The sequence below is a fragment of the Peromyscus eremicus genome, chromosome 5, assembly GCF_949786415.1.
Source record: "Peromyscus eremicus chromosome 5, PerEre_H2_v1, whole genome shotgun sequence".
NCBI classification, from domain to species: domain Eukaryota; kingdom Metazoa; phylum Chordata; class Mammalia; order Rodentia; family Cricetidae; genus Peromyscus; species Peromyscus eremicus.
This window is the reverse complement of record NC_081420.1, coordinates 125,672,068-125,696,541: the sequence shown is the minus strand read 5'-3', so window position 1 is coordinate 125,696,541 and position 24,474 is coordinate 125,672,068. Positions and strand designations below refer to the sequence as shown.

Here is a 24,474-nt window from a genome sequence, read left to right as displayed (position 1 = left end):
TCTGAGTCTTAGTAGAAGCCTTTTAATGATGTCTGTGAGTGGTTACAGCAAGGGAAGGGGAGAGATCAGCCCCTCCTCCTGGCAGGCCTGAGTTCTTGCCATTGAACCCTGGCCACGAAGGTACGTATTTCCATAGGCTGCAGTGTGACTGAGGTAGGATCCAACTTGGAAGGAGCAGGGTAGTGGATGGGACCTGGTGATCAGCAGAAGAGAACTCAGGCCTGGACACAGCCATACACACCCACCTCTCAACTCTGCCCCAGGGCCTCACATCCAGACCTTTAAACCACTTCCCTATACCTGAACACCAGATTCCCCAAATCCTCCAACTCCATAGTGTTCATATCCCAAAGGTGACAGACACCATCCTAGAATTAGACACTGACGGAGATCAACACATCCTTGGGTTAAAATTCCATACTCCAAACTCCAGGCGCATTGCTGGTTTGCTGAACTGCTCACTCTTAAGGCCCTGTCCTCAAGTTCTACATTGGCTCCTAGCCAACAACCCTCACACTCCACCCTCAGCTGCCAGGCCCAGGCAGGAATCCTGCCAGGTCTTCACCAGTATTTGTTATCCACTTCAGCCTGGAAGCCCTGGACAGGGGCTGGTTGGCTGCCAATGTGATCTCCATCAGGTGGGTGATAGTGAAGGCCTGGAACAGGTTCTGCAGGGAATAGATGGGTCCAGGTCAGCCCCAAAGCCCAGTTTTTGCCTGTCTCTCTCTCATCCTGTCTCCTTCTCAGCTCAACCCTCCTCACCTGCAAGTTCAAGGTTACAGGGGAGCTCAGGTTGCCTCGTGAATCTTCTTTCACAGCGAACTGGTGCTCCAAGCGTAACAGCACCATCTTTGGTCCCCAGCGGGCCAGTGTAAGCAGATGTACCTGCGGAGGTAGGTCCTGGCGAAGTCCCGAGAACTGCAGAAAGAAGGGCTAAGTCTAAGGGGATTGGTCGGAGCCTGGCTGGCAATCAGCACTGACTTGCAGGAAACGAAGCTGAATGGGAAGGGGCATTGATGAGGTTGAACTCAATACTGAAGCATATTGCTTACAACAGGGAGGAGCTCACTCCTAAGGGGTCAGACTTAAACTGAGGGTGAACTCAGTCCTCAAAAGAGGGGCTTAGAAGGCGTCATTTGGGATCTGCCTTTCTGCTCTTCTCGCTGTCCCTCACCTGCATCCTTGGTGCTGCCCTGGAGTAATAGGGACAGCCATCACCCTGAGCCAGCACCACCTGAGGGGACAGGACCTCCTTCTCCACAAGCAGACCAGCAGGCGGTGCCTTTCAGCTGCATCAGTAACAGAACTCAAAAGCACAAGGTGGCGCCCTCTCACAATTTTCCCGGTCCCTGAGTCCATGAGGGGCTCCAGGAGTCCACGCTCATCATCTACCAACAGCCTTCTGTGCACCTGCGAGGAGTGGCCAGGAAAGAGTGAGGAAATAGCAAGTGATCCCAGTTCAGAAACTGGGTACAGCCTTGCAGGAATTCCAACAGAAACTAAAGACCAAGATGGGAGTCTGCTGGTAGGGGACCCCAGCAGAAGTGAGGCCCAACTTTGTCCTGAGTCCAGGACAAAGAAAGTAAGTGCTTAACAAGAGGATCATCACAAGACAAGTCAAGGCCTGAGCAGGGACTGGATAAGAGGAGGGAAAGTGGAACTTAGAAATACAATTCCAAAGCCAGGCACAGTGATGCAGGCCTGTCATCCCAGCACAAGAAAGGGAGAAGTGGGAAGAGGATGAAACCAGGGCCACAGGCAGGACATGGGTACCAACAACAGCCTCCACACTTGGCTGGGTCTGGGTGGGCCTCATGGGAGAGACCCAGATTGGATGGGGCTCCCCTCTCACCATGAGCTCCAGTGAGCCATCCTTCAGACTGCTGCCCCCCTGGGAGCGGTCGGTCACCACGGTCAGCTGCATGTGCCCATCCTAGGTGTAAGGGTGACTGAACATGTGGGTCCCTGGTGAGAGCCCACCCTGCCCCAGGTATCTGGGAGGTGCTTCCATGTCTGAGGCAGTGGCAGGACAGGTACCGAGATGTAGATTCGAGTGTTGACAGGATAGTAATTTCCAGCTACCGGTTCAGTCTGATTTAATCTCCAAGTGGGTCGATGATCACGTCTGGGAAGAGGTGTGATATGAAGAGGTGTGATATGATCAGATTTGGAGTCCTGTTTCCTCTTCATTGTCCCACCCTCATATCATCACCAAATCCCCATGGCCCTGAAATCCAAAACACCACAGACTCTCCCATGATACCCTTCCCCACCTCCTCTTCAGGATTTCCCTGCCGTTGCTGTCCGTGTAGAACTGTCCATTCGTTTACATCAGGGGTGTTAAAGCGGCTGATGACCTCCTTCCCCAAGTTATCTCTGTGCTCAATGGAAAAGGACCCTTGTGAGTTTCCTATACGCCACTGTGTCTGCTCCCCACTCCAGAAAATATGCCACTTACCTCACTGGGATTGGTCCCACCGTCCACTCCAGCTCCAAGTGACACTGTCCTGGGTACAGGCAAACCACTTGAGAACACCAGGCTGAAAAATTCTGGTGTACCTCCTGCACCAAGGCTGTCTACAAGCACATTTGGAGGGCTGGTGTGAGCCACGTTCAAATCGCTAAGAATCCCCAAAAGGGTATCTCATTAATATCCACCTCACAGACTAACTCAGTATGATGTTCTCACTGCTTCTTTGGTTTTATTGTGTGGAAGATACATGTGGAGATCAAAGCATAACTTACAGGAACAGGTTCTCCCTTTCCACCATGTGGGTTTCAGGGACTGAACACAGGTAGGCTTGGTGGAAAGCACCTGTACCCTCTGAACCTTCTCACCAGCTCCACCCTCCCACCCCCACTCCCCACCTCTACCCCTTGCTGATGGAATCCAGAGACTGGCCATGGCCAGCTCACCTCTTTTTTTCGTTCTGACACAGAGTCTCAAGTACTTCAGGCTAACCTCAAACTCTGCAGGAGTCAAAACTGAAAACTGGCCCTGAACTCCCGATCCTGCTGCCTCTGTCTCCCCAGTGCTGGCATTACAGGTGTGTGTTACCACGCCCAACAGGCCACACAGCCCTTGACGGAATCCACATCTACCTGCTATCCACTATTGCCCCATCTTCCCTCCTTAGAACAGGATTCCAGCTTTGCATGTCTAGTCATCTGTGTGCTATCAGGACCTGTGTGGCCACAATCTGCCCCACGGAAAATGATCAAGGTAGTACGAACAGTGAATGACCCTTTCCCTCTCTCTGGCTCAAATACAGACGTGGTAGCCAGAGCCTGAGTGTCTGTTTGGACCATGAGGGGAAGTTGAACATTAAAGAAGTTTGAGGGACAAGAACCAGACAGAGAAATGTTGGCAAATGTGAGACCTCCACCTCCCTGGATGTCCAGCCAGACATTCTGTTAGAAGAATGTTTCTATTGTTGTTGTTGTTTTGAGATAGGGCCTCAGTATGCAGACCAGGCTGACCTCAAACTCACAGAGATCCACCTACTTCTGCCTCTCAGTGCTGGGATCAAAGGCATGCACCACCATGCATGCCCAGAAGGAAAGAACCTTTTTGTTTGTTTGTTTGTTTTGAGACAGGGTTTCCCTGTGTATCCCTTGCGATCCTTGGGCTCACTCTAGAGACCAGGCTGTCCTCAAATTTGGAGACCTGCCTGCCTCTGCCTCCCGAGCGCTGGGATTTAAGGTACGCGCCACCACCACCTGGCCTCTAAACCATATTTTAATATAGGTATGTAGAAATTTGCTTAAGGGGGAATCACATCAAATATGAGCCTAAGAAGCCTGCATCTACTCCTTTCTCACCCCAGAAGGAAACATCAGAAAATCATTAGGGGCCACTTGAGACTCTCAAGAAAAATTAAGAGTGAATTATCAAATATATACCCACATATAAATGTTTTTGCTGCAAACATGTTTTTGTTGCAAGCTTGTATGTGTGTGTCTGTGTGTGTGTGTGTGTGTGTGTGTGGAGAGAGAGAAATTCACATTACATAGCCTAGGCTGGCCTTGAACCTGCGACTCTCCTGCCTCAGCCACCCCTGTGCTCTTATCACAGCCCCTCCCTGTCATGGTGGTATGGAGCTAGAACTCAGGCCTTTACTCATATGCAAGTGATCTAAACTACATTCCAAGACATAAACTCACTTCATAGACCTTGGTGAACTCTAAGCAATTATATGCTGCCACCCCCTTCATCTCCAATTTCCAAAGCGAGGAATGGACGTGAACATGTTGACAGAGATCTTTATCAAAGCAGGTTTTCTCCATCAGCAGTGAAGCCTGGGTCTTTACTCCACATGTAAAGGAGAAGTAAAGCCAGGCATCGTGACTCACTTCCACAATCCTAGCACGCCAGAGGCTGAGACAAGATCAAGAGCTTTGAGGCCAGGCTGGGCTACACAGGAAAACCTTTCTTGGGGAGCAGAGAGATGGTTCAGCAGGTACAGATGCTTGCTGCCAAGCCGATGAACCACATTCTATCCTAGGGACCCATGTGGTAGACTCCCACAAATTGTCCTCTAACACATGTGCACACAGAAACACACACACACACACACACACACACACACACACACACACACACACACAAATAATAATAATATTTAAAATAATAATAAAATAAAGAAGATGAAATAGTTCCCACCAACACCCTACATGTGGCACATCCTGTTCCCACATTCCATATTCCCACCCCTACCCCTCAAACCCACTCATAGTTTCTGGCTACAGACCTTCACCTGATGGATCCGAGCCCAGCGGCTTACAGGCAGTGGTTTAGGATGGCTGGGTCTGAAGATGTAGGCACCAGAGGCCTGAGTGCTCTCCTCATCACCAGTGCTGGCATTGTACCTGGGACCAGAGTAAATGAGCATCAGGGAGGGGCCTCAGCTCTCACCCGCCCCAGCTCTGTGCACCAACCAGCCCTGACATAGCAGCCCTTCCTCACCAAAAGAAGCCTTGGCTCACAGGGAGTGAGAGGTTCTGTTCCGTGTTTTCAATCTTCATCAATAACCCCGTTTCAGAGTCAAATGTAGCCCGGATGTACTGGGTGAGGAAATGGAGCACACATGTGAACAAGGTTCTCCTCGGCAGCGAAAGCTCCAGCCCTCCCTGGAATCACTTCCTTCATCTCGTCCACTGTTGTGCCTGATCCAATAAGCAAACACTATTGTAACCACTGCGCCCGTCAACTTTAACCTCTGGCCACTTCTCTACACACCATGGTCCTCTAGGACTAACTCAGCCCTTTGCAGAGACCCTCAATTCTATACTGATCCAGTCTGTACACCCCATAGCAGCAGAGCCAACTATGGTAGCCTAAAGTGACCCCAGTCCTCACCTGCTCAAGAGCTTGACCAGTGTATCATCTGACCCATGAGCTGAATGCCAGAACCCATAAGGCTTTCAGTGACTCACAGAAATATTTTTATGTTGTAATAGTGATCATAGCTCAGTTGGCAGAGTGCTTGCCCTCGGCACCATATAAATATGACATGTGGTACATGCCTATAATCCAGGACTCAGGAGGTGGAGGCGGAAGATTAAAAGTTCAATGTCATTTTGAGCTATGTATCAAGTTCAGGGTCAGTCTGGGCTCTATGAAACCCTGTCCCCAAAAATTGAAGAACATTTCCATTTCCTTTAAAATCTAAAGAAAAGTTGAGTAGTAACAATGAACATGTCATAATGAGACTTGCATGGACATTACTTATCTTCACAGAAGTCTCATCCTATAACATTTTGTGTGGTATGTCTGCCTGTGTACATGTTTGTGTGTGTACATTCATGTGATGCATAGGAAGGCAAGGGGCTGAAGTTGGCTGGGTGTCAATGGTTCTCTACCATAATTTTTATTTTTTTAATCTTTTTCAATGATCTATTTATTTTTATTTTATGTGCACTGGTGTGAGGGTGTCAGATCCCCGGAACTGGAATTACAGACAGTTGTGAGCTGCCAGGTGGGTGCTGGGAACTGAACCCAGGTCCTCTGGAAGAGCAGCTGGTGCTCTCGACCACTGAGCCATCTCTCCAGCCCCTTTTATTTTTATTGTTTGAATGAGGTTTTCACTATGTGCCTCTGGCTAGCCTCAACTCACTACGTAGACTAGGCTGTTCACCTTGTTTTTTGAGACAGAGTTTCTCACTAAACCTGGAGTTCACCAACTCAACAACACTGGCTGGCCAGCAAGCCCCACCAATGCTAACTGTGCCCACAAAGTGTCAGGACTACAGACACACCGCACCACACCAAGGTCCACACCATCCTGATACAACTTTTAGTATGTTTTATGAAAGACGGAGCGCAAGAAGCAAATATGCCAGGTCTCAAATCAGCTTTTCTTTCTTTCACTTACCTGGGGGTTTTTTTTGTTTGGTTTGGTTTAGTTTTGGGTTTTTTCTTTGTTTTGTTTTGGTTTTGAGACAGGGTCTCACTATGTAGCTCTGGCTGTCCTAGAATTCACTCTGTAGACCAGATTGACCTTGAACTCACAGAGATCCACTTGCCTCTGCCTCTCAAGTGCTAAGATTAAAGGCATTAACCACTACACCTGGCCAGGGCATTCTTTTTAAGACTAATTATTATTATTTTTAATTATGTGTATAGGTGGGTGTGTGGACATGGTTGCAGATGCCTACAAGGCCAGAGGCATTGTGTCCCCCTAGACCTGGACTTACAGGCAGTTGGTTATGAGCTGCTACACTTGGGTACTGGGAACCAAACTTGGGTTCTCTGCAAGAACAGTGCATGCTCTTAACCTGCTGAGCCATTTCCCAGCTGTGCTGGGTACTTTTATGTCAACCTGACACAAACCTTGGGTCATCTGAGAAGAGGGAACCTCAATTGAGAAAATACCTCTATAAGATATAACAGCAAGCCTGTAGAACATTTTCTAAATTAGTGAATGATGGGACAAGGCCCAGCCCATGGTAGGTGGAGAAACTTCTGGGCTTGCGGTCCTGGATGCTATAAGAAAGCAGGCTGAGCAAGCCATGAAGAGCAAGCCAGTAAGCAGCACCCTCCATGGCCTCTGCATCAGCTCCTGCCTCCAGGTTCCTGCCCTGCTTGAGTTCCTGTCCTGACTTCCTTCAGTGATGGACTGTTACCTGGAAGTGTAAGCAAAATAAACCCTTTCCTCCCAACTGGATTTGGTCATGGTATTTCATCACAGCAGTAAAAACTCTAAGATACTAGCTCTTCATTTATAACTATTTCTGAGGTGCTGGGGATGGAGCCCAGGGCTTCACAGATGCTAGGCAAGTGTCTGTCACTGAGTCCAGTCTGAGCCTTCAGCTGTCTCCTTATCAAAGAAGCCTTCCTGAAGCATGATCCTAATTATCATAAAAACCTGGAGTCAGATATTGAGGGTGAAAGCTAAATTATCAGAGAAGCAGAGCAGCCAGCCACCACAAACTTCTTACCTCTGCAAATCCTCAGACTGAATGGGGGCAAGATGCTGTCTCCACCCACCTTATAATCCTGTCTCCACCCCTCTAGTGCTGGGATTAAAAACTTGCACCACCGATGCCTGGCTCTGTTTCTCTTTAGACTGGCTCAACCTCGTGAAGCCCAGGGTGGCCTTGAACTCCTGATCTTCCTGCTTCCTCCTCCCAAGTGCTAGAATTAAAGGTGTGCGCCAACACTGCCTGGCCTCTATGGTTAACTAGTGGCTAGCTCCACCCTCTGATCTCCAGGCAAGCTTTATTTGTCAGAACACAAACAAAATATCACACATCACCTTCCATGTCCCCTGAACACCTACCTGCCATGGGCCCTGACACAGCTATAGCAATCTCATGGTTACACTAGGTTTACACAGCTGCTCCAGAAAGGAAAGTGAGGCTCAAAGGGCACTTTCCTCACTAAAGAACACACAATCAGGAGAGACAAGTATAAACCAAAGACTGACCCAGAACCCAAGGACCCAGAATCCAAGCAGTTTTTATAACTCTTTAAATTTGTCACAGAGGCAAGAAAGGAGATTCAAATAGAGTCTCACCTCATTTTCAATGGCCAAGACATAGGACCTGGGTCTCCTGGGGCTGGCCTGAAGGCTCTGGGCCTGGGAGTTATGGACAGTCACCTTGACCACAGAGTAGATGCTGAAGCCCAGGGCAGGCACTGAGGCGGAGAACACCAGCTCCCATCGGCACTTCTTACTGTAGGAGCTGGGAAGCATCACCACCTTGAGTGAGAGAGGAAGCTAGTCAAGAGTCAAGAAGACACTTCTAAAGCCAGTCATGGGTGCAAGCATCAACCTCAGAGGGTAAGGAATAGACAGAAGAAGAAACCTAGGTGTGACTGGGAGAGGAAGAAGAGCATTTGCCTAGCACATTCTATACCTAGTTCACTGCAGAAGAAATAGGAAGGAAAGGGAGAAGAGGAAGGAGGGAAGAGAGAAGGGGAGGAGGGTGGAGGTATATACAGAGAGAGACTAGGAGTCTGGGAGGAAATAGGAAGCAGAGAGAGACAGGAGGGGGCTGAGAGGTTCAGGAAAGGAGACCTCCTGGAGTGAAGAGGCTGTCCATAAACAGAAAATCTGCTGAGGAAACAGTGAGGTGACCAAAACCCTCAGTCCTAACATCTAAGAGCTTAAGGCAGGAAGATCACAAGTTGGAGGCTAGCCTGGGCTACACAGTGAACGCCTGTTGGAAGGAAGAAAGAGGAGGGGGTCAGAAAGGGAGGGCAAATTCCAAGGGGGACATTTAGAAGGGCTGTCACTTGTGGGAGAGAGTTGTTCATGATGTAGAGACACACAGAAGAGGAAGAAACTCACGGAGATATTACAAGATCTGGGGGAAATGCATTGGGAAAGCAGGGGGTGGGGGGTGTTAGGGTTGGGGGGCTCTCATTGTGCAGACTCACATTACTGGGCACAGTCTTTCCATTAGGGTCCTCCACAAAGAAGATGCCTTCACTGACTGGCAGTCGGACCATCTGATGCACCTTCCGGCCCAGGGGGTTGTAAACAGTTACCTGGAACTATGGCAGGAAGGGCAGAGTCACAACAGGCCTCCAAACCCATCTAGTGGAGCATCTTCCCACACAGTCCTGGCCTTCCGGGACAAGCCATGCCCCTTGTGATGAACTATGCTGTCCCAGTTTCCCTGTACCCAAAATGGCCCTCCAAACATAATTTATATAAGCGCTCCATCCCCTTCACTGCAGGCTTCACCTTCTGGAGCCCTCTCTGTCCCACCTGCCTCCCAGCCCTACTCACTTGGTCAGAGTTCTGGCTGACTGGGCAGATGCTGATGTTGAGCTCGCGGCAGAATGAGAAGTTCTGTTTGTAGTAGCTGAGCCGCGCCAGAGCGTTGCTCACCAAAACCTGGTGAGGATCACCAAAAGACCTGCATCCAAGGTCTGCACCCCAGGAAGCCTGGTCGTGCCCTTACCAAGACCCAGTCTCTCCTACCTAGACCCAGCCCCATTTCCTGTAAGCTCCACCCCTTCTCTCCCAAGCACAAATCCCTCCTCCTCCCAAAACCCCACCCCTAAGAGTACTCTAGGGCCCGCCCATCACCCAGGATCATGCCCTTCTTAGTTCCTTCAAGGTCCTGCCCCTCACACCTCACAGGGTCTCCAGCCTGCTGCCAGCTGCCTTGCATAGTCATTTACAACATTCTGCCGTGCAGTACCAGTGACCGCATCGTGGTGCTGGAGCACAGCCATTGCCTCCTCTGCCAACAGAACATCAGTCGGATGCCATCTCCCACAGAACTCTGAGCCCCACAACCAAGTACACACACACAAAAGCTCGGGTGCAGGTTAACAGGGTTCTTAGGAGATTTAAGAATGGTCTGGAAGGCTGGAGCCATCGATGGCCCACTGGCTAAGAGCACTGACTGACCTTTCAAAGGACTGGGGTTTGACTCCCAATATCATATGTGTCTATATGTCTATAACTTCAGCTCTAGGGAATGTGACACTCCTTTAGGCCTACAAAGTCACCAGATATGCATGTGGTACACTAATACACATGCAGGAAAAACACATAAAAATAAATTTAAAAGAAAGAATCTCGAAGTCTAGGGATGTAGCTCAGCGCTCGGTGAAACAGTGCTGTCTGGCATTCAAGAGGTCCAGGGTTCGATCCCCAGCACCACCAAAAGTAAAGTGCCCTAGGGATGGTTTTGGTTTCTAGCTTCAACGCTTCTCTGTCACCCCACTCAATCCCACGGTCCACAGATGACACTCACTAAGGGGTGCACTGTCTCCTGTGCCATAGGGTCCCACGTTGGCTGCGGGACCGGCCAGTGCCTCCAGCTGGTTGCACACCTGAGGAGAAAGGGCTATATTAGGCAGCAGCTTCTCTGGGCCTCCTGGATCCCCACATGCTCACTCACCTGAAGGAAGTTGTAGCTGAGGCGCTCATAGCGTTTGAGGGCCGGTCTGCTAGAAAAATAGCCGGTCCAGAACATGTGGGGGCCGTCAGCATAAGGAAAGAAGTCATCTTCCTTCACAGACCTGCACAAGGGCATTGAGAGCAATCACAGCCCACGGAGCACGCCAACCCCGCCCCAAGCTCCCCAGTCCCCTGCCCCAAATACCAGGTTAGATTGGCCTTGTTCAGCTCCCAGAGGTAACACGTAGGGGTGGAGTAGAGAACATGGACCTTGCTCCCCTCTGCCTGCTGCTGGGGAAAGGCGTGTGTGAGCCTCAGGATCTGTACCTTCCCGGGCCCCACAGGCATCCAATAGGTTGAGTTCTCCACATTTTTTGTTGTTGTTCTTTTTATTTCTCTATTTAATGTTTATATTTAATGTTTATATTTAATGTTTTGCCTGCATGAGTGTCCATGCACCACCTGCCTGCCTGGTGCCCTTGAAAGTCTGAAATTCCCTGGGGCTGGAATTGCAGATGGCTGTGAGCCACTATATGGGTCCTCTGGAAGGGCAGCCAATGCTCTTAGCCTCTGAGCCATCTCTCCAGCCCCTAAACACCCTTTCTGAGTACAAAATGGTAGTCAAATGTGGGCATATGTCTTGGCCAAGACCAAACACTGTCCGTCACTCTTAAAAGATTTCAGGGATAATCCTATAATTTTACACAATTTTTCTTTTCTTTTTTATTTGTTTTGTTTGAGGCAATCTCCCCATGTTATCCAGCTGCCCTGGCTAACCTAGAATTTTTGAGTTCAAGTGACCCTCCTGCCTCAGCCTCCCTGGTAGCTAGGACAACAAGCATGGGCAGCTGCACCTAGCTGGTTTACAAAACTTTTTAAATAATTCCAACAGGGAATTATTTAAAACAGGGAGAGGTTGGGCGTGTGCAGCTCAGTTGGTACGGTGCTTGCCTAGCTCCTACAAAGCTGAGTTTAACCCCCAGGACACCTGTAACCCTAACCCTCCAGAGGTACAGGCCTAGCAAAAGTTCAAAGTCATTCTTAGCTACACAGCAAGCAGAGGCCAGCCTGGGCTGCAGGAGATCCTGTCTCAAAAACAATTAATTAATTAATTAATTAATTAATTAATTATGGGAAAATTAAGTATGCCATTATAGGTAGAAATCATGGTTTGTTGTTTTTTGTTTGTTTGTTTGTTTGTTTAGCACTGTCAGACTACCAAAAGATATATCCACTTGTCTCTGCTCCCAAGTGCTAAAATGAAAAGCATGCACCACCATGCCTGGATATAAAATAATATTTTTTTTTTTAATTTTAAGGGAATTGGAATTTCTGTCAGCTAACCTTAAACTAGAGATTACCTGGGATGCCCACAATAATCACAAGGGTCTTTAAAACTGGAAGAGGGAGCTAGAGTGTCAAGCCCTTGCCAAGCATATATGAAACTCATACATGAATCCCAACAGGAACAAGAGGAGGAGGAGGAGAAGGTAGAGGAAGAGGAGGAGCAGAAGAAGAAGGAAGAGGAAGAGGAGGAGGAGGAGAAGGAGGAGGAGGTGGGACTTTAACTCCAGCACTCAAGGGTACAGGCAGGTGGATCTCTGTGACTTCAAGACCAACCAGGGATATATAGTGAGATTCTTTCTGTCTCTTAACAGAGAAGGAGAAGTGGTTCAGTGGTTAAGGCCACCAGCTGCTGTTCCAGAGAACCCAAATTCAATTTCCAACAGCACACGGCAGCTTACAATTATCTGGAACTCCAGGTCAGGGAATCCAATGGCCTCTTCTGGACTCTGTACCAGACATGTACAAGGTACACAGATACATATGCACACAAAATACCATACACATAAAATAACTAAACTTTCTTAAAAGAAGAAAGAGGAGGAACAGGAAAAGGACCATGTAGAAGAGAAGTGGGCAGGGTTGGACAGGAAGAGGAGAAAAGAAAAACTAGGAACAGAGAAGCAGAAATAACGAGACTGATCATGGTGGCGTGCACCTTTAATCCCAGCACTTGGGAGGCAGAGGCAGGAAGGTTATCCTCAGGTGTACAATGAGTTTGAGGCCCAACCTAATCCACAGGAAAGTTTGTCTCAAAAAACCTAAAGTGGCTGGGAAATGACTCAGCAGGTAAGAACGCCTGCATATAAGTGCGATGGCCTGAGTTCAATCTGCAGAACTCACAGACAAAACTAGGAACAGCCACCTATGAGCCTGGACTCCAGCACTAGAGGCGGCCCAGATACGAGTACAGTACAGGTTGGCTGACTGCCAGCCTAGCTCCAGGTTCAATTCCCAGGGGATGAGACAGACACCAATAAAGCAGGACACTAAACATCTTCCTCTGGCTTCCAAGAACAAACACGGTCATGTGCACCTGCACACACACAATTTTACAAAACTAAAACTATGCTGAGTGGGTGGAGCATGCCTTTAGTCCCAGCACTCAAGAGCCAGAGGCAGGCAGATATCTGTGAGTTCGAGGCCAGCCTGGTGTACAGAGTGAGTTCCAGGACAGCCAGGGCTACACTGGAAAACTTGTCTCAAAGAAAAAGGAAAACTAAAGTTAAAGTAACTTTCTCTATTTTAGTTTTGTGTATGATTTTGTTTTTGAAACAGGGTCTGTGTGTGTGTGTATATCTGTGTGTGTGTGTGTGTGTGTGTGTGTGTGTGTGTGTCTGTGTGTCTGTGTGTGTGTGTGTGTGTGTCCCAAGCTGGCCTCCAACTCTAAGCAATCCTCAGTGGCCCTAGAACTGGGGTGTACCACTATGCCTGGCTCTTTTTCCTTTATCACTTGACTATTTCAGGCGTTTGATTATAGTGAAAGAAAGCTCGTTAACACACACACACAGAGGCACACTGACCTGCTTGTTGACCAGGCGGATAAGCTTGTCCATGTTCTTGAACCACATGTTGGCATTCTCATATTGGAAGTCTGAACCCATGGTCATCACAGTGTGGTTGGTTCGGTAATACTGTTGCTATAGGTGAGAAAGCAATCCTCAGGCCAGGGTGTCCTGGACTGTCCCTATACCTAAGTGTGCAAAAGAACACCTGGGGGCCTAGGGGTGTAGTTGAGTGTGAAAGTACTAGCCTAGCATGCTCAAGACCCCAGGTTGGATCCCCAGTACCAAAACAAAACAAAACCCACACTCAAGAATACATGGGGACTATGGCATGTAGAAGCAGAGGGAAACACAAAAATAACCAGTGAGGGGCTGGGGATGTGGCTCAGTCTGTAGAGTGTTGAATCTCCAGCACTGCAGAAATCAGACATGGTGGTGCACATCTATGTTCTCAGCACCCAGGAAATGGTGGCAGGAGGATCAGAAGCTCAAAGCCAGCCTCACCTACATAGCAAGTTCAAGGCCAGCTTGGGCTACAGGAGACCGTATCTGAAAATAACAACAAAAACAGCCAGTAGTTGTGAGGGACTCTAGGGTCCACTACTCAGATGAGGCTACAGGGCACTGAGCCATACTCTCTCATGCATCCTCCTCCTCTTCCTCCTCCTCCTCCTCTTCCTACTTCATGTTTATTTATGGAGTGAGAGACACATACTATGGTGTGCATGTTACAGCACCAGCTTGGAGACTGAAGAACAATGTACAGGAGTCACTTCCCTCCTTCCACCAAGTGGGTTCTGGAAATGAACTCAGGGTGTCAAGCTTGGCAGCAAGCACCTTTATCCACTGAGCAGTCACACTGCTCCACTTCTTCGGTTCATTTACTTGTTTTGTCTGGAGACAGGGTCTCCCCATGTAGTCCTAGGCTGGCTTCGAGCTCACAGAGATCTGACTACCTCTGCCTACCCCCAGTACTGGGATTAAGGTGTGCACCACCACAGCTGGCCCACATCTGGTTTTCTTTTTTAAATAAGGTGTGTGTGTGTGTGTGTGTGTGTGTGTGTGTGTGTGTGTGTGTGTGTTTACACATGTTTGTGAGGGATGCATTTGCCTCCACACACCTGCACAAATCAGAAGAGAGTGTCAGATGTCCCCCTACCCTTCTCCACCTACTCCTTTGAGGCAGAGTCTCTCCCTGAACCTGGAACTTGCATTTTCTTCGCTAGGGTGAAATTCAGAAGCCCCAGTGAGCCTTCTGTCTCTACACCCCTTGGAGCTAGGGCTCCAAATAACTCCCATACAGGAATTTGCAGTCAGGATGACTAGCTTATAATGTGGGTGCTGGGATCTGAACTCTGGTCCTCATAATTGAGCAGCAAGTGCTCTTAAGTGCAGAGCTATCTCTCCAGCTTCTTGTGTATCCTTCTAAGGAAGAATAAATCCCAAAGGGAAACCCCTTGAAGGCATTCCCTTGGGCTTTGGGAAAGGTTAGGTGCCTGTGCCTGCATGCTATGGCCCATGGTCTAGATACCTGTGTTACCTGTAAAGAGGCCAGCTGCAGGAAGTCACTGACCAAAGTATCTGCACTGTACTCAGGACTTTCAGGATCCTCCATTATGGGACGGTCTTCACATAGCACATCCCAGCACAGGTTCTTCGGAGGGTCGTAATTATTGGGGAGCACACCTTTAAACCAAATTGGACTCAGCACCCAGACCTGCCCTGGGGTCAGAGCCTGCCATGTCCTACCCAGAATAGAGTTCTGAATTAGAAAGGGCTAGTACCAAAAGAACACACAGAGCCCAGCTCAAAAAATTAATAAAAATTCTAGGGTAATCACAGCTTATCACAAAATCACACCTGGACCCTTCTAGCTTGATGTCTTGTGTGACTCCCCTACCCTCCCACATCCTCACCAGTAAAGAGGTCAGCAATTGGGGGCTTCAAGCTGGCACTGGTCCTCCACACCTCCTCCATCTTCAGTTTCTCCTTCCGAAGAAATTTATCTTGATAGTCAACGCGCCCAAGGAAGAAGCCATCAAAACCCATCTGGAGTGCAGAACAGGGGATGGAGTGAATGAGTGCAGTCCTTCTTGCCCAGTTGGGAAAGAGCACAGAGGAAGTGCTCAACTAAAACTAGGTTTTGCCAGGGCTGGAAAGATGACTTAGTGGTTAAGAGTTCTATCTGCTCTTCCAGAAGACCAGGGTTCAATACCACAGCATCTATATGGCAGCTCCCAACCATCCATTACTCTAGTTCCAGGAGATTCTACAACCCTCCAACCCTCCTCTGTAGGCACTGCACACACATGGTGCACAGACATGCATGCAGGCAAAACACTCATATATAAATACATGGCATGACAGGATCTCCATCTGAGGCCATGCTGACCTCAAGCTCACAGTCCTCCTGTGTAGGGCCCTGGTCTCCTCCCATATTGAGTAAAGCCGTTGCCTGCTTGCTGACCTTGACCAGATGTCCTCCCTATGCTAATTCCCTGCCGGTATCCACCCTCCTGAATGCTTTAGGGAAGTTCCTTGTTTGTGTATCCTGCATATTGGGCGTTAACAGCTTAGATGCAAGAATGTAGAACATTCAGTAGCAAACTTCTGCCCTCCGGGGATCCGCCATCGTGCTGTAAGCCTGTATTTAAGGTTTCCTCCCTCTTTCAATAAACGGCATTTGGCATTCCACATTCAGCTGAGGCAAATGACCCGCTGTCTCTTGTCCCTTATTTTTTAATCCACAGCCCCTCGCTCGGACATGGTGAATAGGTGGTGGTAGCGCAGGCGTTATCCCTACAAATGGAGGTTCCTACCGAGATCCGAGAAAGAAGGGACGAGCTGATGGACACCCGAAAGGTAAGGCTGGCCAGCAATTTAAAGAAAACTGAAAAGATGAGGGTGAATTGAAACGGGTGCAGCTAGCTCAGTCCGTTAACTGGACTGCTGAGGCAGGAGAGCACCGAAGTTAAGATAGGGCAAGACAGCTAAAGATTTTAAAAAGGAAATCTTCCCAATAGAAAAGAGGGAAGGAAAGGAAATTTTCTGTTAGAAAAGAGAAAATTTTAATCAAGAAAAAAGGATTTTCCTGGTAAAAAAGGGGAAAAATTTTTTGAAACTAGTCCTAAAGATTAGGGCCCTGTAGAGGAAGGATAAAGGAAAGAAAGAAGCCTCTTCCCAGTGGTAATGGAGGAAGAAAAGGCTCTTTCCAATTATAGAATTTTCAGGATAGCTAAAACTCTGAGCTCTTTCTGCCTGCCAGCACAGAGCGGCAGCATCTGAATTACAAAAAATCAACAGGTGGGCCTCATTGCTGCTGGATGAACAAGCAAGCAAGCCCTGAGCTTAAAGTTTTGTTGTCTGTTTGCTTAATTTTGGTTCAAATGTTTTTTATTTCTTTCCCTCAGAGTGGGAATAATTCAATATTTAGGATCCCTTCGTGGGAAATGTTTTTCTGTTTTTCCCTTATGGCGGGAATAACTCATTAGGTAGTCCCTTCACGGAAGTAAGAGAAAGTTTAAACGTGAGTGCACGTGTGCGGGGCAAGCACCCAGCATGGTGGCGAAGGTGTGTGTGAGATAGCCCGGAGCAGCAGACAGGAGGCTTAGCCACAAGGCCGATGAGGGGAACAGACTCAAGGGCGGGCAAGCAAGCAAAGGCCAGGAGAGGGTCTAGCACTAAAAGTTTAAACGGGCCTAACTTCTGGTGAAAAATAGTTTTGGTCAGGACATAGAATGCTAAGTCAATGCTGTATGAATAAAGGATGTTCTGTTCTTTTGATAGTCTTAATAAATGTTTGGATGAATGTTTGATTCTCATGGTAGGTAAACTAAAGGAACAGGATTCAAAATTTTGAACTATATATTAGGTGTGCTCCTGTCTGTTGATCATTACTGAAAATTTGGCTCTACTCTTTAAGTTGCTTTCTAGAAATTCTTGGTTTAATTCTATAGAAATATAACACCTGAAATGTATTGGGTTGTTAGCTTATTAAATAATGTTGCTAAGATAAACCCATAAATAATAATCTCTTACTGATAAAGAGGTTACAAAATTATTTTTCCAGTAAATAAAATACAAGTAAATTGTTTGGTCCACATTGTTAATATTTGGCAATTTACATTAATGTTACTTGGAATCTATAAAAAAAGATCCTATACTTACCTGGCAGGGGAGATACCATGATCACGAAGGTGGTTTTCCCAGGGCGAGGCTTATCCATTGCACTCCGGATATGCTGACCCCTGCGATTTCCCCAAATGCGGGAAACTCGACTGCATAATTTGTGGTAGTGGGGGACTGCATTCGCGCTCTCCCCTAAGAATAAATAAAAAAAAAAAAAAAAAAAAAAAAAAAAAGATCCTCTTTTTAAGATTTTATAAAAATACTCAGAAGTATTACCTAAAGTTACCTCTTAATCCTGTAGAGATAGTATTTAATGCTTTTATAATTGGTATATGTAAAAAGGACCATGAAAATAGAAGCTGGTGATAAAATTGCTCGATTAATATTGCTTTCATATTTTAATTGCAAAATGGCACCTATATGTAGAACTGGAGGCTTTGAAAGTATAGGAAAAAGGTGTTTTGACAAACAGTTATCAATGATAAACAGCCTAAATTAAAAATAAAATTATATGGGATTGAGATTAAAAGATTACTGGATTCTGGTGCTGGACATATCTATAACTTCACAAGAATCCTGAGATCCCAACTGGCCTCTACAAGAAGTCAGGAAAATGGCGGCTATTACAAGATCTTAGAGCTATAAATGCTTCTCATGGGAGCAACACAGCCTGGTTTGCCTGCCCCATGGCAATTCCTAAACATTGGCATTTAATTGTGATTGACTCATATGGATGATATTTTATTGGCTGCTAAAGATATAAAACTTGTTTTTGATGCCTTTTCTAAATTAAAAGAGGTTCTTAGCCTGGCTAATTTACAGATTGCCCCAGAAAAGGTACAGGTATCTTTTCCCTATCATTATTTAGGTCATGAATATTTTGTTTTTCTCATTCACCTACTGGAGCATTTTGACAAACAGGTTCTATTCTATGGGTTCATTCCCCAGCTTCTCCAGCAAAAAACATCACTCCTTATCCACAGGCTATTACTCAGATTATATTTAAGGGAATCAAGATCAATGTTCAAACTTTTGGTAAGGAGCCAGATATTGTGGTGACCCCATACACCCAGTCTCAAATAGTATGGTTGCAAGCTAATGATAATGATTGGACCTTATTGACATGCTCCATGCAGGGTCGGTTTGATACTCACTACCCCTCCAATGATGTGTGTCATTTTTTTTTAAATTGCATCCTGTTATATTTCCCAAGATAGTACAGATGACTCCTATTCCTCAGGCCCGTGTAGTATTTACTGATGGCACTTCACGTGGTTTTGCTGTGGTGGTTTCTGGTAACATAGTAAAGAGAATAAAAGTCCAGGGCACTTCTGCCCAAATGGCAGAGGTACAGGCGCTGTTGCTTGCTTTACAGATGTTTTCTGATGAGAGTGTAAATATTTATACTGATAGTCAATATGTGGCACATGCCATTATGCCTTTGGAGACAACAGCCTACATACCATCCATTTCTTCCATTCATGAATATTTATTGCAAGTGCAAGGACTTATATGGTCCCGCTCACATAACCTTTATGTGGGCCATATTAGAGCTCACACTCAATTGCCTGGACCTCTAAGTGAAGGTAATCAGAGGGCTGATGCCATTACTCATATGGCTGTCACATTAGTTTGTTCTGCCTTTGATAAGGCTACTCAGTTGCATCGTTATCATCTTAATGCTGGATCTCTTCCTCATCATACAGGCATAACCCGGGAACAAGCCATCCAGATAGTTAAATCATGTCCTATTTGTGTTGAATTTTTACCTACTCCTCATTTGGGAGTTAATCCCCAAGGACTTTTACTTAATCATGTGTGACAAATGGACGTCACACACGTGCCTTCCTTTGGAAAATTACAATATGTCCATGTGTCTATTGATACATATTCTTCTCTAATTTTTGCTTCTGCTCATTCAGAGGAAAAGATTAAGGATGTAAACAATCATTGTCACGCCGGGCGGTGGTGGCACACGCCTTTAATCCCAGCACTCGGGAGGCAGAGCCAGGCGGATTTCTGTGAGTTCGAGGCCAGCCTGGTCTCCAAAGCGAGTTCCAGGAAAGGCGCAAAGCTACACAGAGAAACCCTGTCTTGAAAAACCAAAAAAAAAAAAAAAAAAGAATCATTGTCTTCATGCTTTTCCTTACATGGGAGTGCCAAAATGCATAAAGACTGATAATGGTCCTGCCTACAGCAGTACGGGATTTTCAAAATTCTGCCAAGACTTTTCTATTGTTAATAAGACTGGTATTCCTTGTAATCCTCAAGGACAGGCTATAGTAGAACACTGCCATCTTACCTTAAAAACATATATTGCTAAAGTAAAAAGGGGGGAGCTAGGGGCTCATCTCTCCTCTCCACATTCTATTCTTTCCCTTGTTTTATATATTTTAAATTTTTTATCGGTGGATTCTGCTGGAGTATCAGCTGCAGATAAGCACTGGAGGGCTCCTGTTGCGAATCATCCTCTGGTGCGATGGAAGGATCTTTCTACTGGCACTTAGAGGGGACCCGATCCGGTGTTGGTGTGGGCCCGGGGATCTGTTTGTGTCTTTTCGAAGGACAATGAAGTTCCTCTTTGGGTTCCTGAATGCTGTGTGCACCCTGTGGCTGCTGCTGAATCCCGACATGGCAGAGACCTATTGGGCCTTCGTAAAAAAACTCTCCCCTTCTGATGTCAATGGGGATTGAGAGCCCAATACTGCCAGCCTTGGCAAACATTATTGTAAGCCTAGGAACTGTAGCCATGTGGTTGGATTCTTCAGAAGGTAATGTATGGTAACTTTTTTCAAAAATGTTGAGAATGTGTCACACCTTGGAGATTAAGGATAACTCTGAAGGTCACTGACCTCCATTTATTATCAGTAGCATGCCAGCTAAGCCTTTTCACATTTTGCAACCCTCTTCAAGCTGGTGTAGTACCTACTTTTCAGGAATGGCTCTATGCAACATCTATTGGCCTCCTGAAATTCATCTAGCCTCTTTTGAAGACACCTTAAAATTTGTGAGCCTGAATGTAGCCATTTATGAGACCATTAGTTCTGCTCCTTGTTTGCTGTTTTTGTTTTTGTTTATGGTTCTTAGTTGTTCTTTTGCAGACCTGCCAGCCTAAGTAGTGCTGGGATCAAGAAAAATGGGCCTTGGTGGTTCGTGTTCCTGGAGCTGCGTACATGCCAGTGGACCGGGGCAGTTAGACACAGATGATGCTCACACGCTCCAGAAGACTCTGACATCGCTGTTGCCATTGTTGCTGTTATAACAGTGGTGGCCACTGCTGCTACTATTTCTGGGATGGCTATTTCATAATTAAGTTCTACAGCTAGCATAATGGAGACCCTACCCTGGCAGCATAAGTAGCTACCACAGTTAGTTAATCTTTTATTATATTGGGCATGATAAATTTAATTCTACATTTATACATTTTAATTGGCTTTGAAAGTTGTAAAAATTATTAAAACTCAAGTTCCATTTGCGTATGGGATACCACCTTACAAGGACTCCAATTTGCAGTAAGGCTCGTTTAAGAAGGGAATGGCTCAATCGCCTTTAGCCTCCTGGCTATGGGTGGGTTAGGACTACTGTTGGTCTTTTCTGGGTCGCACAGATTGCAAGCCCAGCGCCACTTTGAGATCTTTGGCAACAGTTTACTCTACAGCTCACGTGGTTGAGCCTGTATGATAATGAGTATTCAGAGACAGGTAATGCTTGGGGGGTGCTCACCAACCTAAAGACAGAGCACTTGCGGGGCCTGGGCAGGTGTCTCCATGACGGGTAAGGTGACCTGCTGACGTCCCACACAACCTAAGTCAGAAGCTCATTTTTTAGTAAAAAGGGGGGACCTGTAGGGCCCTGGTCTCCTCCCATATTGAGTAAAGCTGTTGCCTGCTTGCTGACCTTGACCAGATGTCCTCTCTATGCTAATTCCCTGCCGGTATCCACCCTCCTGAATGCTTTAGGGAAGTTCCTTGTTTGTGTATCCTGCATATTGGGCGTTAACAGCTTAGATGCAAGAATGTAGAACATTCAGTAGCAAACTTCTGCCCTCTGGGGATCCGCCATTGTGCTGTAAGCCTGTATTTAAGGTTTCCTCCCTCTTTCAATAAACGGCATTTGGCATTCCACATTCAGCTGAGGCAAATGACCCGCTGTCTCTTGTCCCTTATTTTTTAATCCACAGCCCCTCGCTCGGACATGGTGAATAGGTGGTGGTAGCGCAGGCGTTATCGCTACATTCCTGTACCAGCCCCCCAAGTGCTGACATTGCAGGCATGGGTCCCACAAAGCCTGGATGTGTTCTTCTAAGCTTGAGAAGGGTCAGCAAAGAAGAGGCAGCTTTAGAGGCAAACCCTCTTCCACCTCCCTGGTTATGTCAAGGCACAAAGGAGGCTTTTCCACTCTGCAGTCTGAGGTGAGAATAGGTCAGCACAGACATGAAGCTGGTTTTAAAGCAGGGTGGCGACACTGGTCACTGTTCAGTGGTGGCCTCAACCCTAGCAGGCTCAAGGGAAGGGACCAAACCAGCTGGAGAGAGGCAAAGCAGTTTAAACCTGTGGTGCCCTAGGACACAGACCACTCAACTCACAGGAGTCAAATTCACCCACGAGGTGGGGTCTCAGCAAGCCAGGTGGGGTCTAGTCCCCGAAATTGCTAGAGAAGGGCAGGGCTTGAGGAGCTAATTGAACAGTTGAAGTTAAGCTAAGGGGCAGGTCCAAAAGAAAATAGGGTGGCTGGCACCTGGGCAAACAGAGAGGCCTGTTCTCGAGAGTGGCCGAAAGGGTCAATATGCCAGGCTACACGTGGACGGCCATTGCTACCGAACGTGTCTTGCAGGAAGCGTAGCCCAAGTGTCATCTGGTCCACAATAGCACCATAGTGAGTGGCTCCCTCATCATTCATCACCCAGCCACCATTGACAAACTCCAGACGCCCTGTGCAAGGAATGCAAGGGGGGGAAGGGTATCTGTTAGGAACAGGGCCATCATGGGCAAGTCTAGGAAAACAGACAACACTGTTACTGAAGCTGGAGAGGAGGGGAGTTTCCAAGCCAGTCTGCTTAGATATGCATGACTGGCTTCCTGGGAAGCCACTGTAGATGGGGCCTTGTGAGATACAGGTCTCCACATGAAGAGAGATTCTAAGCAGATAGAACTATAGGTACAGTGTGAACACACTATGATATGACAAAAATCCCAGAGATGCTTGGTTGCCCAGGCCTTCCATTCCAGCATTAGGGAAGCATGAGAATTTCCACAAGTTCAAGGCCAGCCTGATGTACACATCAAGTTCCAGGCCAGGAAGGGCTATGTAATAAGACACTGTCCCAATAAATAATAGTAGTAAATAAATAAATAATCTCAGAGATCAAGCTGGACTGAGCTTCCTCCTTTCACTTCTTGAGGTATGCTCACCCTGGCGCACCAGTTTCCGTACGATATCCTGTTTTGCATTTGTCTGCTGCTTCCACCAACGGGAAAAGAAAGCCATCTCCACGTAGATGAAGCGTCGGGTGGGATCCTCCAGTAGAGAGGGGATTACCGAGTCTAGGATATACTGAACAGATGCATGCTGAATATCATTTAGGCCTGTGGACATGAAGGTCAGGCAGTGAGGGACCACTAGGAGACATACCTTGATACAAAAGTCCAGATGACTCATTGTTCTCACCTCAATGTCCAGGTCCCTGAAAAACTGAGAAAGGGCCCCCGACTCTGTACTCACTGCCATAATAGTACTGGTCCACTGTCTTCAGCCAGCCTACATCATCACGTGTATGAGGCAACAGGTGCACATTGAGCATGCCTGGCTTCACTGTGGGACATGTCTGCACAGAGACCCCAGAACATACACATTCCCTGTCAGTAACCGAGAGTTGAGAAGCCAGCAGGTTGAGGGCTCTAAGGTAGAATCTTTGCCTAGCATGTTCAAGACAGTAGTCTTGACGGCCACCATTACAAAGCAGGCAGGGAGGTGGTAAAAGCACAGGTCTTGAGTCTGGAGTGACAGAGAGAGAGGTCAAAGAGCATAATCTGTCCCAGGCTGCCTCAGGTAGGACACACAGAGTATTGTGCTCATAGACACAATTCCCACTTTGCACAAACCCCATAGAGCAGATTTCATAAAGTAACAACTTTAGTAGTAGCTGAGGTGAGCTAAGCATTCCAGACATCAGGCAACCAGCCTGAGATGTGGGGCAATATTAGCTCTAGTTGACAGACTGGCACACCACACCGAGGCATGGTGTAGAGAGGTGACTTGAACCCGGAGCCAGGAAGCTGAGAGGCCAAACTGGGACTCCAGGCAACCTGAAGGGAGATGAAGCTGGGGATGAGCGGCCCCGCTCACATAACTCTAGAAAGGGAAGAGGGGAAGCGCTTCCAGGTGATATAGTAGGATTTGCAAGGCAGGCTTTCCAGCAGAGCTGCCCCAAGCCGGCTTTGGGGAATGTACTGTCACCAAAAAGCGAGTCCATGCAAGTGGAACCATAGCAAGCACAACCTGTGCACAGCTTAGAGCCCTGTCTCAAGTGACTGCTCATCCGTCGCCACATTAATCACATTTAAGTGCATGCAAAGTCCTAGCACGCCAGCTGGAGTCACAGGAAGTGGATACAATCACATGCAGCCCTGTTCTCAGACGCACGCCAGACCTTTCCAGAGACCCAATGCACGCACTTAGACCACACCATCAGATCAGCAGCAGTCACCATAGATCAGTGCTACCCACACCTCTGCTTCAACTCTAGCCCAAGGACATTTCCGCCCTCAGGCCCCAGCTCACCTCGTAGCCTGCGGCCCAAGAGCCAGGTGTGGCCAATAACAACCAAAAGAGAAAGGAAACAGGCAGGCCAGGCGAACCGAGGGTGCAGGAGCCCATCCAGAGCCACCCAGCACTCCCGCCACCAGCACAGACACCAGAGGCCAGCCTTGGTACGCCCATAGTCCTGGCGGCCGCTTCCGCGGGCTTCCCTAGCCTAGCTAAGTACCCGCGAACGCTCCGCCCCCAGAACCCGAGCCAGCCAATCAGCGCGGAAGGGGGCAGGGCCTCGGCCATCTACAAACAGAGGCTGTGGAGTTTTGTACTGAGGAATTGGAGCACAGGGAAGGACTGGGTCTGAATCCCACACCTATTCC

At 47.5% G+C, this 24,474-nt stretch overlaps 1 protein-coding gene and 1 non-coding gene across 2 annotated transcripts; one reads left to right on the top strand and one right to left on the bottom strand.

Moving 5' to 3' along the window:
- Man2b1 (mannosidase alpha class 2B member 1) lies at positions 1 to 24,307 on the bottom strand. The gene is given in 26 exon segments (XM_059264473.1): positions 1 to 193; positions 566 to 668; positions 763 to 918; positions 1,175 to 1,273; positions 1,276 to 1,410; positions 1,853 to 1,933; positions 2,038 to 2,125; positions 2,274 to 2,332; positions 2,334 to 2,376; positions 2,459 to 2,577; positions 4,752 to 4,869; positions 4,967 to 5,064; positions 8,019 to 8,204; positions 8,885 to 9,001; positions 9,240 to 9,347; positions 9,590 to 9,699; positions 10,219 to 10,297; positions 10,366 to 10,486; positions 10,570 to 10,652; positions 13,232 to 13,348; positions 14,754 to 14,899; positions 15,130 to 15,262; positions 22,079 to 22,272; positions 22,753 to 22,926; positions 23,063 to 23,165; positions 24,122 to 24,307. Coding segments are annotated over 26 exon segments (3,057 nt in total). The 5' UTR covers positions 24,281 to 24,307; the 3' UTR covers positions 1 to 65.
- Positions 17,373 to 17,536, top strand: LOC131912157 (U1 spliceosomal RNA). Its single transcript, XR_009379563.1, has one exon. It is a non-coding gene; the product is annotated as a U1 spliceosomal RNA (small nuclear RNA).
- Positions 24,308 to 24,474: the final 167 nt, after the last annotated feature.